A 15656-nucleotide genomic window follows, 5' to 3' on the forward strand; every position below is an offset into this window, starting at 1 on the left:
TCCTTGTGTATATGGGTTTGTGTTTTTACTTTTTTACATTAATTCCACACAAGTCATACTCCAATGTTATCTCATAGCACCGAAGTCAGTCTAGATTCTTAAAAACCACACCAGCAGGCTTCAAGATAACGTGGCAGGATCATCAAAGCTGGAAAGACTTCTTGTAGGGACCCTGTCTGAGGATGAAGTAAAAAAAGCTGACCAAAGGTGAAGAGATGGCTAAGACCAACAATTTAAAAGTTATGTAGCAAAATGTGGTTTAAGATCAAGAAATGAAAGATTACAAAGTCAAGTCAACTGGTCAGAAGGTTCAAGACAGTCCTTCATGAGTACCTTTTTCAATAAGATGGTAAAAAGCAATGGACAAAGTCAACCTTAAGAAATGAACCAGGGGCAGTTTGGTGGCACAGTAGATAGAGTGCCAGCCCTGGAGTCAGGAGGACCTGAGTTCAAATCCGGTCTCAGACCAGACACTTGACACTACTAGCTGTGTAACCCTGGGCAAGTCACTTAACCCCAATTGCCTCGCAAAAAAAAAAAACAAAGAAAGAAAGAAAAAAGAAAGAAATGAACTGGATCCAAAATGACCACTTTAAATGACCAGTTGGCACTGTGTATGATGGTTGCTCCAATCCAACTTAAAAAAAAAAAAAAGAGGCCCTGTCATAGGAGAGATGCAAAGATAAGTAAGATAATTATGACCATCAAGGAACTCTAATACCCATCTATTTGAGAGGATAAAATATATGCAAAGTACTACCAATCAAAATGCAGTTAAGTGCTATTTAGAATAACAGAGGGAGAAAAAAAATCACTTTTAACTTCTGAGCAAGAAGTAGAGATCAAGAAAGTTTTCATGGAGGAAGTGACATTTGATCCCGCAGTTAAAAGATGGGTTTCTACTTCAATACGTGGGCTAGAAGGAAAAGGATATTCTAATTATGATAGGCTAAGCACTGGGGATAAAAAGAAAAGCAACAATCCCTACCCTCAAGAAGCTCACAGTCAAACAGGTAAGACAACAGGTGAACAACTATGTATAAACAAGATACACACAGGACAGATTGGAAATAATCAATACAGGGAAAAGACTGGCATTAAAGGAGATCAGAAAAGCCTTCTTACAAAATGTGACATTTTAACAGGTACTTTAAAGAAGCCAGGAAAACCAGGAGGTGAAAATGAGGACAGAGAGCTGAGAAATGGAGTGTCTTGTACAAGGCACAGCAAGGAGGCCAGTGTCACTGGACTGCAGAGGACATAGGAGTGAGTAAACAGTAAAAAGACTGGGAGAGTGTGTGTGTGTTATGAAAAGCTTTAAATGCCAAACAAGATTTTGTTTCATCTTACAGGTGACAGGAAACTATTACTGGAGTTTGATGAGGACAGGGCTTGGAGGGTACATGCAGCATTTTATTACAGGGTCAGACTCACACTTTAGGAACTCACACTACACACTTTGACAGCTGAGTGCAAGGTGGAGTGGTATGGGAAGAGACATGAGGCAGAGACCAGTCAGTAAACTACCGTGACAGTCTAAGCACAGCACTGCCGGTGGTCATGTCAGATGAAAGACGGGAGTATATGACACACGTCAAGAAGGTGTAATCTACAAACCTGGAAACAGACTGAATAAGGAGGAAAGAGGGAGGGAGGCAGCGAGCGACTGAAGCCCATATTCTGCTATCTCTCGATATTCTTCTCCTTTACAGTGTGAGGATCACTGGGCAGACTGTTGTCCTGGTTTGCCTTACTATCCTCTGTAACCTTCTACTTTTTTCAAATGTGCCAATTTTTCTGGCACAATACTATTTTATAACATTCATATGCCACAATTTGCTCAACTATTCTCCAATTTATGGTCACCCATTTTATTTCCAGTTTTTTGAATTATTAATAGCAAAGCAAAGTATTTTTATAAACACTTACTTAACATGGGAGACTCTGACTTGTCTTTGATCTCCTGGGATTATGTACCCTGTAGAGGTATTGCCCAATCAGAGAGTATCTACAATGTAGTGACCTTTCTAGCATTATGCCAAAGAGCTTTCCAGAAAGGCAAACCAATTCACAATTCCACCAACAGGCCTGCATCCTAAATGATTTGTCACTTGCAAGAAGTGTGCTGAGAGTACAGAACAGCTTCACCTTCAATTAAAGCTATTTTGTTACTTTTCTCTTGACATTTTAAGACTTAAATATCCCTGAAGAGTTAATAGGGCATATTTGTTGAGATGAAATACACAATAATTCAAGAGAAAAAAAGATTCAAGATAATGCAGGAAACAAATGGCTCCACATAATTACTTCACAATTTCTGATATGAAAACTTAATATATTTAAATCATAAATTTCGCTATTCAACATCATCATCTGTAATAATTTCACCAAAACCAAAGACTTGGAGACAACCAAAACCATACCATTTTGCAGGTAACAGACATACTTTCACACACATACACCTATTCCGGATTTGAAGAACAATCCTTGGACTGTAACAAATATAATTAAAATATAAAAGGCAATAGAGTCTGAAGGTGATTCTACTGATAACTTCCAACTGCATTACTATCTTCAGTGAAATCCTGCTTTTAGCATAAAGGATCATGACAACTAGATGCTCCATAATTACATAAAACACATACGTACTCTTTAGTAAATATTCCCCGAGGTCCTGTAGGAGTACCCTGGCTGGCATCAATGTTATTCGTCTCCAAAATGTTGCGAGCAGCAGGACTTAGCCGAAGCCTGAATGAGAAAATGCAGGTAACATAACACGAAAATTCAGTTATTTCAAATAAAATGATCTAGATCTGAGCTGTCAAACTCGGACAGAACCAATTCCCTGCAGGCTGACTTAGAAAACCACAAATCAGCACTATCTACATTGTATTGTATTTTTATTTATTCTGCAGAGCTTAATGATTGTCGTTTTAATGATTCACAAAACCAGTTTGTAACCATACATAGAGTTAAATTTCAAACTGTTTCAGGACATTCAAAATAATCTCTGTTACTCTGATGTACTTTATAGACAAAATATCTTTGTAAAACATTTAACCAATCACTGGTTCAAAATATTCGTTAAATAATGGTAAATAAATTTATGTAATAAAACAAAAGATTTTTTTTCAATTCTCATTTAGATGATTTAAATATCGTAAGGGAGATATGCACACACTACCTACTGCCTAACAATAAATAAAGCTTTTACTTTTTACAACCACCTCAAAAGGTAGAAGCTGAGAGCATCATCCTGATTTTACAGAAAAGGAAACTGAGGCAAGAACCGATCACATATCTAATTGGTGGTGGAACTCAAGTCTCTTGAGCCCTAGCCAATGGCACTTTTACATCCATGCAATACCATTAATACCTGACATTTATGCCTAAAAGTTCTCCCATATCTGGTACACTCTTCCTTCTTACCAGTGTTACTTAGAATCCCTAGCTACCTTCAAAGCTCAGTTCAAGTACCATCTTCTAAAGGAGGCCTTTCCAGATCCCTCTCCAACTACTAGTGATCTCCCTCCCTCCAAATTATCTTGTCACACACAGAGGTTTTTGTTTTTTTGATGTGTGAATGCATGCGTGTGGGGGGACTAGCTGTTCTTTCTCTGCCAAAATGTAGGCTCTTTGGGGACTGGGACCGTTTTCATCTTTTCTTTGATATCCCAACGGCTAACAGAAGGCTTAGAAAATAACAGACATTTAACATATGCTTATTGCTAGATTAATAAAGCACTTTACACATATTATCTCATTTGTTACTGAAAATAACTGTATAAGGTTAATGCTTCACATATTATCCTCATTTTTACAGATAAGGAAACTGAGGCTGAGAAGGTAAAATGACTTTCCACTGGTCACACAACTAGGAACTGCCTAAAGCAGAACTCAAATCAAACCAAGTTCTCTTTGACAAAGTCCAGCACTTTATTTGCCAGAAATCAGAGGGCAGAACAGTTATTTGTATTGTTAGATACTGTAGAAAACTTTTTATGATCTGACAAGCAGAGGAGATGCTTTGTTGGAAGACAGCCTAATTATGGCAGCCTTTTGCTTTATAGAATCAAATGTATTTTTATACTCAAACAACAAGCTCATTAGGGTTTTCTATAATTTTTCAGTTGTGTGACTACAAAGATGTGATTTACTGTAGAATATTACCTATGAAAGTTGATCTATTCCTTCCTCAAACCTTCATCGAGGGGGGTGTGTGTGTGTGTGTGTGTGTGTAGATTATTCTCCTACTTTGCAGAGACGATAACATAGACAATCGGGATGTTAGTAAATATATTCCTGAGTGCCTACTGAGGGGGTAAGTGGGCCAACGTTTTTCTCCCCAAATCTGGCATTTTCCTTTATCAGACATCCTTCAATGTCCTCAGAACTGTTTTGCCTCCAGCACAGACTTCCTCTGTGTATACTTGAGTTAATTTAGATTTTCCTCCCATCTTTGTTTTCTTTAATGTCTTTTCTTTTAAAAAAAACATTGCTGCTTTTTACTCTTACATCATATTTATTGTTAAATATTTCCTCTTCACTTCATGCTAGCTTCGCCTATTAAGAATTGTGTTTACATGCACAGCAAAACTAACCTAGAAGTTGACTGCATTTGCCAGCACATGTCGTATTTCATACCTAGACTTCCACAATGGAAGGAGAGGTCCGTGCTCCCAACACATCTCTTGGGCCCAGCTTGGCAATTCTAAGGACAAACATCCAGTTTTCCTTTACTATTCTTTCCTTTGACATGTTTATAATGATTGTGTGTACGGTTTTCCTGGCTCTGCTTGCTTCTGTCTCCATCACCAGTTTTGGCCATTGTGAGCAGGGCAGTACTATGACCCACTCAGCGACTCTGGGGCCGTTTCTACTTCCTCCTGTAGCACACTGGGGACCAGGCTGCTAGACTGCACAAACGTGGCTTCTCTATTGACAGCAATGGAAGAAAGAGGCAGAGAAACCTCGACAGATCTTCTCCAATTCTATCTGTTTGTTAGGAGGATCTTTTCTATAAGCCTATGCCTCCCTTCACTACCTTTCACTGCTGTATGAAATGACGCTGCTCGTAATCTTCCACCCTTCTACGTACAAATGAATTTACAAACTAACCTATTTTGTCCTTAACGGCCATATATTGCTCTACTTTTTTCTGGCTAAGATATTTTCCAGGAATTTTTGGTCTCCTCATCATAGCGACTTACAGAGTTATATAATTAAAAGTTATTTTTATTGATAATAATGACATCAGCTAAAAATCTCCATAGGAGCAGGAAAAGTCTTTTACCTTTCCTTGTATTCCTAACACTTGGCACAGTGCCTGGTATACAGCACATACTTAATAAATGTTTACTGACAGACACAGTGATATTCTGTGTTGATATCTGTTCCTTCATCCATTGCCCATGTTTGTTGTTGTTAGCAGTTGGTATAAACATGTCAGGTTGTAGCTACCTCAGTGGCACACTCTATTTTTTCATTGGTATTACTGCTTCTAATTTGATGTTAATTTTTATTTTTGCTTTAACAACTTGGTTGTGTGAATGGAAACAGAAAGCTGATTCATAAACGACTCCCATTTCCTATCTGTTAAAGCACACACAAAATAATTGAAGTTTACATTTTATTTTGGTGCTAACCCAGATCAGCATCTCCGAACTATTTTCTTGAAAAAGTAATCATGAAAAAGAGGCATGAGGTTTCTATGAAGTTTGCAAGCCTTTGGGCCCACTTACTGCTTACTCCTGAACTGTTTTCCAACAATATTATGCTGTCCTCCCCTATATCCACTTTTGCATCGAAATTCCTGAGTATAAAATCATATGTTGATTTAATTTACAGGATCTCAGCTATCTTTTCATCCTCTGAAACAGACGTTGGTGCTTAAGCTGCAATCATCTTCATGGTGGTCTTTTGGTAAACGCTCATCATCAGCACTAGAAGACAAGATGACCAAGGGACCCAGGAAGTGATTCTTCATATTGCCTTTGGACACACAATTAAACCAACTCATTTCTTCACCTATCGAAGAAGAATTTATGGGCCATCCTTCAATTTACCTGCAACTTCCAAATTTTTTTTGTTTCACTTATAATGAAAATATCAACACTGATGTGACTCAGTTCTGCCAGTAGTATGTCTACTTGGTCAATGGAAAAGGATCTCACGTTTCTAGTAACAACAGCTCTCATGTTTAAAGAAACCAATTGTGTGATTCTTGGTCCCCTGAAGCCCTTCTTCTGCCACTGTGTGCCACCATCAGGGTCAAGGCAGAGGGGGCCAAAAAAAGACCGAATACCACTTTGTGCATTTCTTTGTCTTGTGGGCTGCCATGAACAAAGAACTCATTACCAAAGAGCCAGCCTCCTGGGGATGAGCCTCTCCACACTTAACAAGGCTAAAGCCTTAGAAAGCAAATCTCATCTGTTGCTAGGACCTTACTTGAAGTCTTTCCAACATGGTAGAACCTGCCAGATATTACATACTGCTGGCAGAGCCTTCAAAAATTCAAGGGTATCTCACTGCCTTAAGGAGACATTGGTGTAGGTGATTGTGGGGGTGAAGAGAACAAACAGCAGTATTCCTAAGATACCAAGTATGGATCAAAACTCTTCTAATAGTAAATAAGATGGGAAAACATGAAAATAGAGAGGTCTACAACATATGGTACAGTTCTAAGGGGCACTTGCTTAGAAGAAAAAACAAAAACAAAAAACCTTTACTTTATGGAGGTCCTTCAAAAAGAAGGGATAAACCTAGTAAGAGATATTAAAAATGTTTTGTTAATCCTCCATTTGATGATTAAATTAGCAACTCATGAAATTTTGTTAATAGCAAATAAGCACACAAGAACGTGCAAGGAACATTCCTAAAAACACATCTTTATGAAGGAGTCTAACGAAGAGCAGGCAGTAAAATAGAGGGGAAAGAGTCATGGATTTGTAGTCAAAAAACTTAGACTTGCAACTCAACCCTGCCATTTATTTACCTGTGTGATATCAGAACAGTCACTGCCCTTTGTGAGCCTGTTTCTTCACCTAGATGATTCCTGTGGTCCCTTACTATGGTGAAATGCTAGGGGCCTATGATTTTGAGACCTCACAGAACAGCTCGCTAGAATAAGCATACTTTCCTCTGTGCCAGAAATTCAAACACAGGAATTAATTAAATTAAAATGAGGAATCACAAAACCAGTTGGTCTGTTTTTTAAAGTTACCTTCACTTTGTGTCAGTTGGCCAGGCATGTGATAATGGAAGCCCAAACCCATTGTCTAGAGCTTGTCAAAGGAGAAAACAATGATAGGACACAGTGATAAGAGCACCAAATTTGAAGCTGGAAGATCCAGGTTCAAATCCTCCCTTTGTTGTTCACTACTCATGTGGCCTAGGGGAAGTCATGGCACCTCTCTGGGAGTCAATTTCTTCATCTGTGGAGTGACAATTGGACTACATGGTCTCTGAGGTTCTTTCCATCTCTAAATCTTATGATTCTCAAGGGATACATTCTGGAAGCGGGAGAAGACCCAGACACAGCCACATGCTCTAGAGTCTATCTCCAGGATCAAACGCGGTAACACATGAAAAGTGCTTTTTTAACCTTAAATGTGCCACATAAATGCCAGCTGTTATTGTTGTTATTAATTTCCTACTCTTATCACAAGGTGACTTCTGGATGCAAAAACTGCCTTCCCAGCCCACTCACTGGGATCCTCCTTTGGGGAAATGTGGAGAGCAAGGGAAGAGAGAACAAGGAGAAGGGGAGTCCAGACAAGGAATTCAGTTAGCAGAATGCTATCCTCACCTCCAGCAGAGAGAGGACTGATGGCCATCCCCGCCTCCTCTGCAGCTGTTTCTTCATCTATAAAATGTCAATTAGACCAACATCCTTGGGCATTCTAAATCCTAGAATAGCTAGGAATGGCTCTGACAGATCAAACATGGCCTCGGAATCCAAATATCCAGCTAAGTTTAGTGCCCGGCTCCATGACTAGCTCACTGAGTGCACCTCAGCAAGGTGAGCTAATCGCTTTTTTTCTATGCCTCAAATTCTTGGGAAAAGAAGGAGAGAAAAGGCCCCATCCAGATCGTGCAACTTGAAAGCCCATCTAAGGATGGCGTACTCACGACAGTTTCCCAGCTGGGTGGGCCTTTGTGGCAGAAGCAGGAACCACAGCTTCAGCTACAAGAGGTGCAGACACAGGTGAAGCTGGGGGTGGTTGAGGACTCACGTCTTTGGGAATTTCAACCTGCTTCCAATCAGCTCCTTCCTCCACCATCAACCCAATTAGCGATCCTAACCGAATGCCTTTACTCCCTTCTTCAACCTTCATTTTGAAAGGGAAAAAAAAAAAAGGAAGCTAAATAATTATGAAAGGATGAAAAGTGTGCTGCAAGATTTGCCACACTTAAACTGGCATCACGAGGATGCCTTTTACTCTGAAAACAACAATTTAATTAATACTATCACAATTTCTAGAAAGGGTAAATCATTCAATTTCCCTATGGCTCTATTCGTCTGTTTCTTCATCTATAAAATGAACAGGTTAGACTATATATCCTTTTAAAAATTTAATTGTGCTTCACTTTCAAGTAACATGAATCTATTTTCTCTGCTTCTCACGTTTCCCTCCCTCTACCACTCCTCCCGTAGGGGATGGGGGCAGAAATCTTGTCACAGAGAGCAAAGTCAAACAAAAGAAATTCCCACACTGACCACATCCGAAAATGTGTGTCTCATTCTGCATCCTGAATCCACTCACCTCCTTGTCAAGAGGTGGGTTCTCATCATTACTCTCCTGGAACTGTCACAGCAGAGGCAGCAGTGGCCTAAGCTTCCCTGGTCGTCATTCCCGTCCAGGTGCTGCGTCCCCCTATTTGAACGTAATCTCTTCAAGAGATTACCCATACTGTCTCTCTTTTGAACCTGTATCCACAGTGTTTAGCACAAAGCCTAGGAAATCGTAAGTGCCTAATAAATGCTTTTAAATTCATTTACTCAACCCATCTTGGAGGTCTTCTAGTCCAATCTCCCACGAACCACAAAAACGCTTATAACAACAACTTCACCAAAATGGTTATAGGTACACACATTTAAAATTGAAACACATCTGGTGAAAAAATCAAGTCATATATGAACAAACAGTTTTCAAAGGAAGAAATCCAAGCTGCCGACAGCCATATGAAAAAAATGCTCCACATCATTAACAACTGGAGAAATACAAATTAAAACAACTCTGGGGGCTGGAGCTGCACTAGCACAGCAAGTTTTCAGCAGCTCCTACTGTGCGTGCCCTTTGACCCAATAATGCTACTACTAGGCCTCTACCCTAAAGAGACCAAGGAAAAGAAACCAGATCCAGCCCTCAGGACGAATGTGTGCTTAACTGCCTGGACAGTGGTCAGTCCCTCCCCAGCTGCATGTTTGCTGTGACACAGCTGGAGTTGTTCCTGGGTCCCTGCCGCTCAATCCTCTGCCCAGAAAACATTAAGAAAATATTTATGGCGGGGCTTTTTGTAGTTGCAAAGAACTAGAACCTAAGGAGATGCTCATCATCTGGGGAAATGGCTGAAAAAATGCTATAACATGATATAATGGAACATTACTGTGCTCTAAGAAATGAGAAAAGGGATGATTTTGGAGAAACCTACTAAGTATGAACTGATGCACAATGATGTGAGCAGAACTAAGAGAACAATTCACACACACACACACACAAAAAAAAAAACACTGAAAAGACAAAGAAAGACTTAAAAACTTAGATCCATGCTATCACCAACAACAATTCCGGAGCAGTAATGACAAATACAGAGCTCTTGACAGGCAGGTGGATGGATTCAAGATGCAGAATCAAACATATATTTTTGGATGTGGTCAGTGTGGGTATTTGTTTTGGTTAACTTTGCTTTCTGTTGCAAGGTTTCTGACCCCATCCTCTATAGGAGGAGTGATAGAGGGAAAGAAAGGCAGAGAAAATAAATTCATGTTGCTTGAAAGTAAAAAATAATCACATTTTTTAAAGGATATCTAGCCCAACCTCCTCATGTTATAGATGCAGAAACAGAGAGCCAGGAAATTAACTAACTTACCACTGATCATATAGAGATTACATTTCAGAACTAACATTCAAGTTCAAGTCTTCAGAATCCCATACTATGGCTTTTTCCACTACTCCAGAATGCCTCGTCATTTATTATATTTAAATGTTTACTACAGATCCCTGCACCGTGTTGGGAGAAACATAAAGTTTAGATAAGATGGGGTCCCTGCCCTCATGGGAAGTGAAAGTGGAGTTAGTCTGGGAGAAGCACAAACATAAATATATATATATATATATATATATACACACACACACACACACACACACACACAAACACACACACACACACATATATGCACATATATATATACATACACATACATTTATAATACACAGTATCACAAATAAACTGCTAAGTATTGAGTAACAAAGAATTTCAGAGATGGAAGAGACCTTAGTTGCCACTCAGTTATGAGACAGATTATTTTAATTGGAACCCTATTTTATTCCAACAACATTAATCAGTTTAGTGTGATTCTACAGGGGTAGTGATTGTTAGCAATCACAGCATTATACTTATCAATATATATTTAGTCGGCGATAGGTTCTTTCTCACAATAGGCTTTAAACTACAAGCTGTAAGTTTACTAACTTGTCATAAAGTACACTTGCTTAATCACGTCATGTTGACTAGAGGACCTCCATCCTCTTGGCCTGATGCATGTGTTACCAAGGCCAGAATGGGTGAGAGGACCTTCGGATCTAACCGTCATGCCCAAACACTGCATGGCAGAGAAGACTTAATGGTAATGGAAAGTCCTTCAACTTATTTTGTTTACCTCCAGGCTATCGTCTATTGCCCAGCATGAGGAGGTGCCCATCCTATGACCACCCTTGCAGATTCATCACCTCCAAAACTTTTGGAAAGTCTGGAGAGTCAAGGATAGGTCTAGGAACCAATGAGATTCTGCATTTTACTCTGCTTCATTTGTATCATCCTAGTAATCAAGCACTATAAAACTAAGGTCCTAGAAACAGGGGTTATCTCAGATCAGGAGGAAGATCTGAAGTCCCATTCACTTAAGGAGGTCCACTCCCTTTACTAAATGGCTACTGGCTTGGAGTTCTGCTTCAATTTCTTTTACTGTAGACTGTCCAGATTGGACAATTTTGAACCCCATATATGGAGACAGGAAAAAAAACACTCTCCCCGACTACCTCCAATGAAAAGCAAATCACTCTTTATGGAGTAATCCTTCTACTAGTTGAATATCTGTAACTGTTAAAAAAAAAATTTTTTTTTCATATACTAATCCAAAAATCTGTCTCATAATAAGCTTTCAGTTATATTCTAGTACAACCGAGGACAGGTCTAACCTCTCTTCTTTGTGACAGGCTTTCAAATATTTGAAGACTCCCAATGTGCCTTAGCTCTCTTCTTACAATATCTAGTAAGTATAAATCAGCTAGGATATGCTACATGGCACACTAACTACTGACATTAATTTGAATTGCACATAAGGCAATAATATGTAATGAAATCTACTTACTGAAACAAAATCAAAGTCATATGGTTTACATGTAAACATGTTACATATTCTTTTCCCAAAAAGGAAACTGGCTGAACTAACTACACTACAACTCTATGAAATTTTATTGGCATTCTAATGAGCAGAGTATCCATCCACTTCTGTATCATACCTTAAGAAATAAAGCAAGATCACTAATTCCAGATTGAGTGGAAGTGGAGTTAATGCTAACACTCAATGACTAGAGAGAAGTTTATCTTTCCTAGGCAAACCCTTTCTCTTCAAAGGGAATACAGCATGACACAGATGAGATTGGAGGGTTCAAGTTTGAAATGTTTATGAGAAAAACAGTCATTTTAACTTGATCTGAAGCCTCCATAAATAACAACTGCAATTACAGAGCACAGAAAGGCCATGGGATTGAAGGAAGACCTGGACTGAAATCTTAGTCTGCCATCTAATAGCTGGGTATATATATAATCCTTCAGGGACTGAGTTTTCTAATCTGTAATGAGAAGTTTGAACTGCAGAAAAAACTTTTGAGCCTAGTCTGAGTTATTATAGGCATGAGGGGGATGGGGAAAGAAAAGGAAATTTTTTCTCTTCAAAAATATTCTCTAATTCAGAGTTTTCATCAATGTAAATTGTTCTTACCTTTTAATTAGGCTAAATAATGTTTTGCACACAGATTTCACTTAGCAGACAATAATATCATGCAATAAATTTCAAACCTGGTCTACCCAACCCAATTTTTGCTTACATTTCCCCATAATCAGCAAAATTGCTACAGCTTGTCAGTGCAATCAAATTTGAATATGACTCAGCTTTGAGTATTTAGATATGTTAACTGGCTATAGAGATTTTTGCTTATTATTGGAAATTAAGCAAATGTGGGTTAGGGAAGAATGTCACTAACTTTAATGGTCAACCTAAATCCATGAAATATATGGAGTAGCCTTAAAATGATAAAACATTATTTCTCAAGTTAAGAAACTTTGAAAGATTTCTGGTCCGTGGTAAAGTTGAGTAAAATGGTGTTTTATGCAAAGCAAAACTGGAAAAGAAATAGTTATATATTTTTGAAAGTTAGAACCTATTTTTAACTAAGAAATTTTTTAAAAATCCGAGTAGGGTTAATTAGCATTACATGATGCTAATAACTTCAGCCTGAATATAATTCCCACTGACAAGCACACTTCTTTAATTGTATCTTACAATATAAAATTATTCTAACATTCCTACTTTTGCAAAGTCTGCTAACTTTTCTTTATTGTGACTTAAGTTGTGGCAAGTTCAAGTCTACTACTGTTTTCAGATTTTTCTTTTCTTGTTAAAATGATTAATTACTTGTTCATGAATTATAAAATATTTTTAAGTCAAAAAAGCAAACCACTGCCTAATAAAGTTAAATTTCAACTAAAAACTTGTTAAATGATAGGAAATCCAAACAAAGTTAACTCTTTTCAAGTCTGAACTAGGAACAAGGTCAAATTAAAAATAAACATCAAACTGGTTCAAAAACATTTTCTTTTTAAATGTTCAACTGGCCAATATGAATAGTTCTCTGAATATACATATATCCTCTACAGTGTAAGTGTTCTCTGAATATGAAAGTTCTCTGAAATCTGGGTCAAACTAAATAAAATATGAGACTAAATGACCTCACCAAATCCTCTTTTACTACTCAAATAAGAATAAATACATTTGTCTCTCAAATATTTTTTTTCAATATTCTCCTAAATGATGTCCTACAGAGATTAGGTATCAACTAAAACATTTTAAATTTCAGTTTCCAAGGAATCTAAAAGTCAAATAAAATTTATATCTGACCCCTTGAAGTCTTCCACAAAGAATGCAAATAACAATAGATCCAAATATGATATAGAACTTCATCTCAACCCCACTAGAAAATGTAATTTATAGAAATAATTATCCAAAGTATCACCACAGAGTTCCATTTTCAAACCATAGCAAAGTCAGTGTGGCTATAAATACCAAGATTATTTGTCACTAGGAAGAATGAAAAGAAATCACTATTGGGCCTACAAAGAAAATGCCAATGAGGGCATCATGGCTGCATTATTAGCTCATATCACTAAGGCTACAGAATTTTTTTTTTTGTTACAGATCTGTAGATAGCTTTTCTTCTCACTGTTTTCTGCCTTTTTTCATTCCTAATTCTGAATTGGGTTTGCTCTTGTTTTTCTTTGATTAGACTTGCTAATAGTTTATCAATTTTTTAATCTTTAAAAAATAACTACTACATTTATCTTTTCGGTTGTGTTCTTATTTTTCACTTTACTGACTTCTCCTCTGGTCTCTGTTACTTCTTACTGTCTTCTTTCTGGTGGTTTGGTGTTTTGCCTCTTTACTAAGTGCAAACATTTCATTAATTTTCTCTTTCTTTTATTGACATAAATATTCGAGGCATGGATTTGCCTCTGGGTAAGGCTTTGGTTTCATCCCAGATATTTTAATATGTAGCACCTGTGTTGTCACTGTCTCAACCGTGTTCTGTTATTTTCATGATCTCTCACATATTCATCATCTGCCCCCTTCGCTCCCATTAAACTGCTACTGGAGGAAATCATGGACTTTGATGGCTGAGTCCACCCAATCTCAACTGGGCCTTCAAGTGAAGCCGGGGAAACATTGCGTCACTGCCTAAATGATTGCCTCTGCTTGTGTCCACAGCAGCTATTTCCAATCCTGCCTCTCCTCAAGTGGCCCTGGGCACCCCCTCCTGCTCTGCTCTGAGCAGACAATCTCATCTCACTGAATTCAGAACATGAGCTGAGGGAGCTCCCTTTTCTCTCCTCCTCCTCTCACCTCCTTCAGACCGCTCTTCGATTCTCCCCTCCCTTCCCTCCAGTCTCAGATGGAGAGGCGGTTCTCTCCTTCCCAAGGCAAACCTCTCCACACACTCTCCATCTCATTCGCTCTCACCTCACTATCAACCCCAATCTCTTAACTCCAATCTCTATCTACTGGTTCCTTCCCTGCTACCTTCAAACCCTCACTGGGCTCCACCAGCTCTACCGGCTGTTGTCCTCTATCTCTCATTCTCTTCCTAGCTTAACTCCTTGAGAAAGTCATCTGTACTCTGTGCTCCAACTTTTCCTTCACTCACTTTGAAATCCTCTACAAAATGCCTTCCAACCCATCACTCAATTGAAACTGCTCTCTCTGAAGCCACTGATGATCTCTTAATTGCTAAAACTAACGGACCTTTTCTGAGTCTTCACCTTTTCTAATCTCTCTAGAGCATTTCTTGGAGGGGAAGCAGTCAGGGTGAAGTGACTTGCCCAAGGTCACAGCTATTAAGTGTCTGAGGATAAATTTGAACTCAGGTCCTCCTGATGCTCTATCCACTGTGCCACCTAGCTGCCCCTCTCTAGGGCATCTGAAATTGTACCTCAACTCTCCTCCTGAACACTCTTCCTCCTCCAAGTTTTCATGGGGCTTACTGCTCTCTCCTGGCTGTCCCCCATTTGTCCAACTGATCTTTCTCAGTGCTCACCTCTGCCATGTACTCGAAGCATGGATGTCCTCCAAGGCTCTTGCCTGGCTGCCCTTCTTTTTTTTCCCCTTACACTGTTTCACTTTGTGACTATCAGCTCCCCCCTAGGGCTTCCACTCTCCCTCCTACAGACAATTCCCCGGTCTGAACATCCAACCCTCATCTCTTTGCTGAGCTAGTCACACATTTCCACTTTCTCCTTGGACATTTCAAGCTGGATGTCTCAAATGCTCAACTCAAATCCAACATGTATAAAATAAAACTCATCTTTTCCCCCAAACTCTCCCTCGTCCCAATTGTTGCTGAGGGTAGCACCACTCCTTGAATCAATCAGGCCTTCCCTGCTCCCTCACCTCACCCACCCATTCCACTGTCAAACCCTGTAATTTCTACCATCACATCGTCTTTGTGCCTGTTACCCCTTCTTCTCCACCCCTGCAGCCACAGCCCTGTATCTCTCCCCTGGGCTAGTGCAAGTCTTATTTCCCCACTTGAGTTTCTTTCTGTCCTCTCCAAATCCAGCCTCCACTCCTGAGGTCATGATTCTAGTCATCAATACGACTT

At 39.0% G+C, this 15656-nt stretch overlaps 1 protein-coding gene across 2 annotated transcripts in view; it reads right to left on the bottom strand.

Moving 5' to 3' along the window:
- Positions 1-15656, bottom strand: part of PDHX (pyruvate dehydrogenase complex component X) — a 60203-nt gene that overhangs the window by 17608 nt on the left and 26939 nt on the right. For both annotated transcript variants that reach the window (XM_027837876.1, XM_027837877.1), the window contains 2 exons: positions 8131-8330; positions 2650-2748 (listed from right to left, as the gene is read on the bottom strand). In XM_027837876.1, coding sequence (XP_027693677.1) covers positions 2650-2748; positions 8131-8330 — 299 coding nt within the window. The remainder of the gene's footprint in view (positions 1-2649; positions 2749-8130; positions 8331-15656) is intronic.

The sequence above is a fragment of the Vombatus ursinus genome, unplaced genomic scaffold, assembly GCF_900497805.2.
Source record: "Vombatus ursinus unplaced genomic scaffold, bare-nosed wombat genome assembly UNPS02014822.1, whole genome shotgun sequence".
Lineage (NCBI taxonomy): Eukaryota > Metazoa > Chordata > Mammalia > Diprotodontia > Vombatidae > Vombatus > Vombatus ursinus.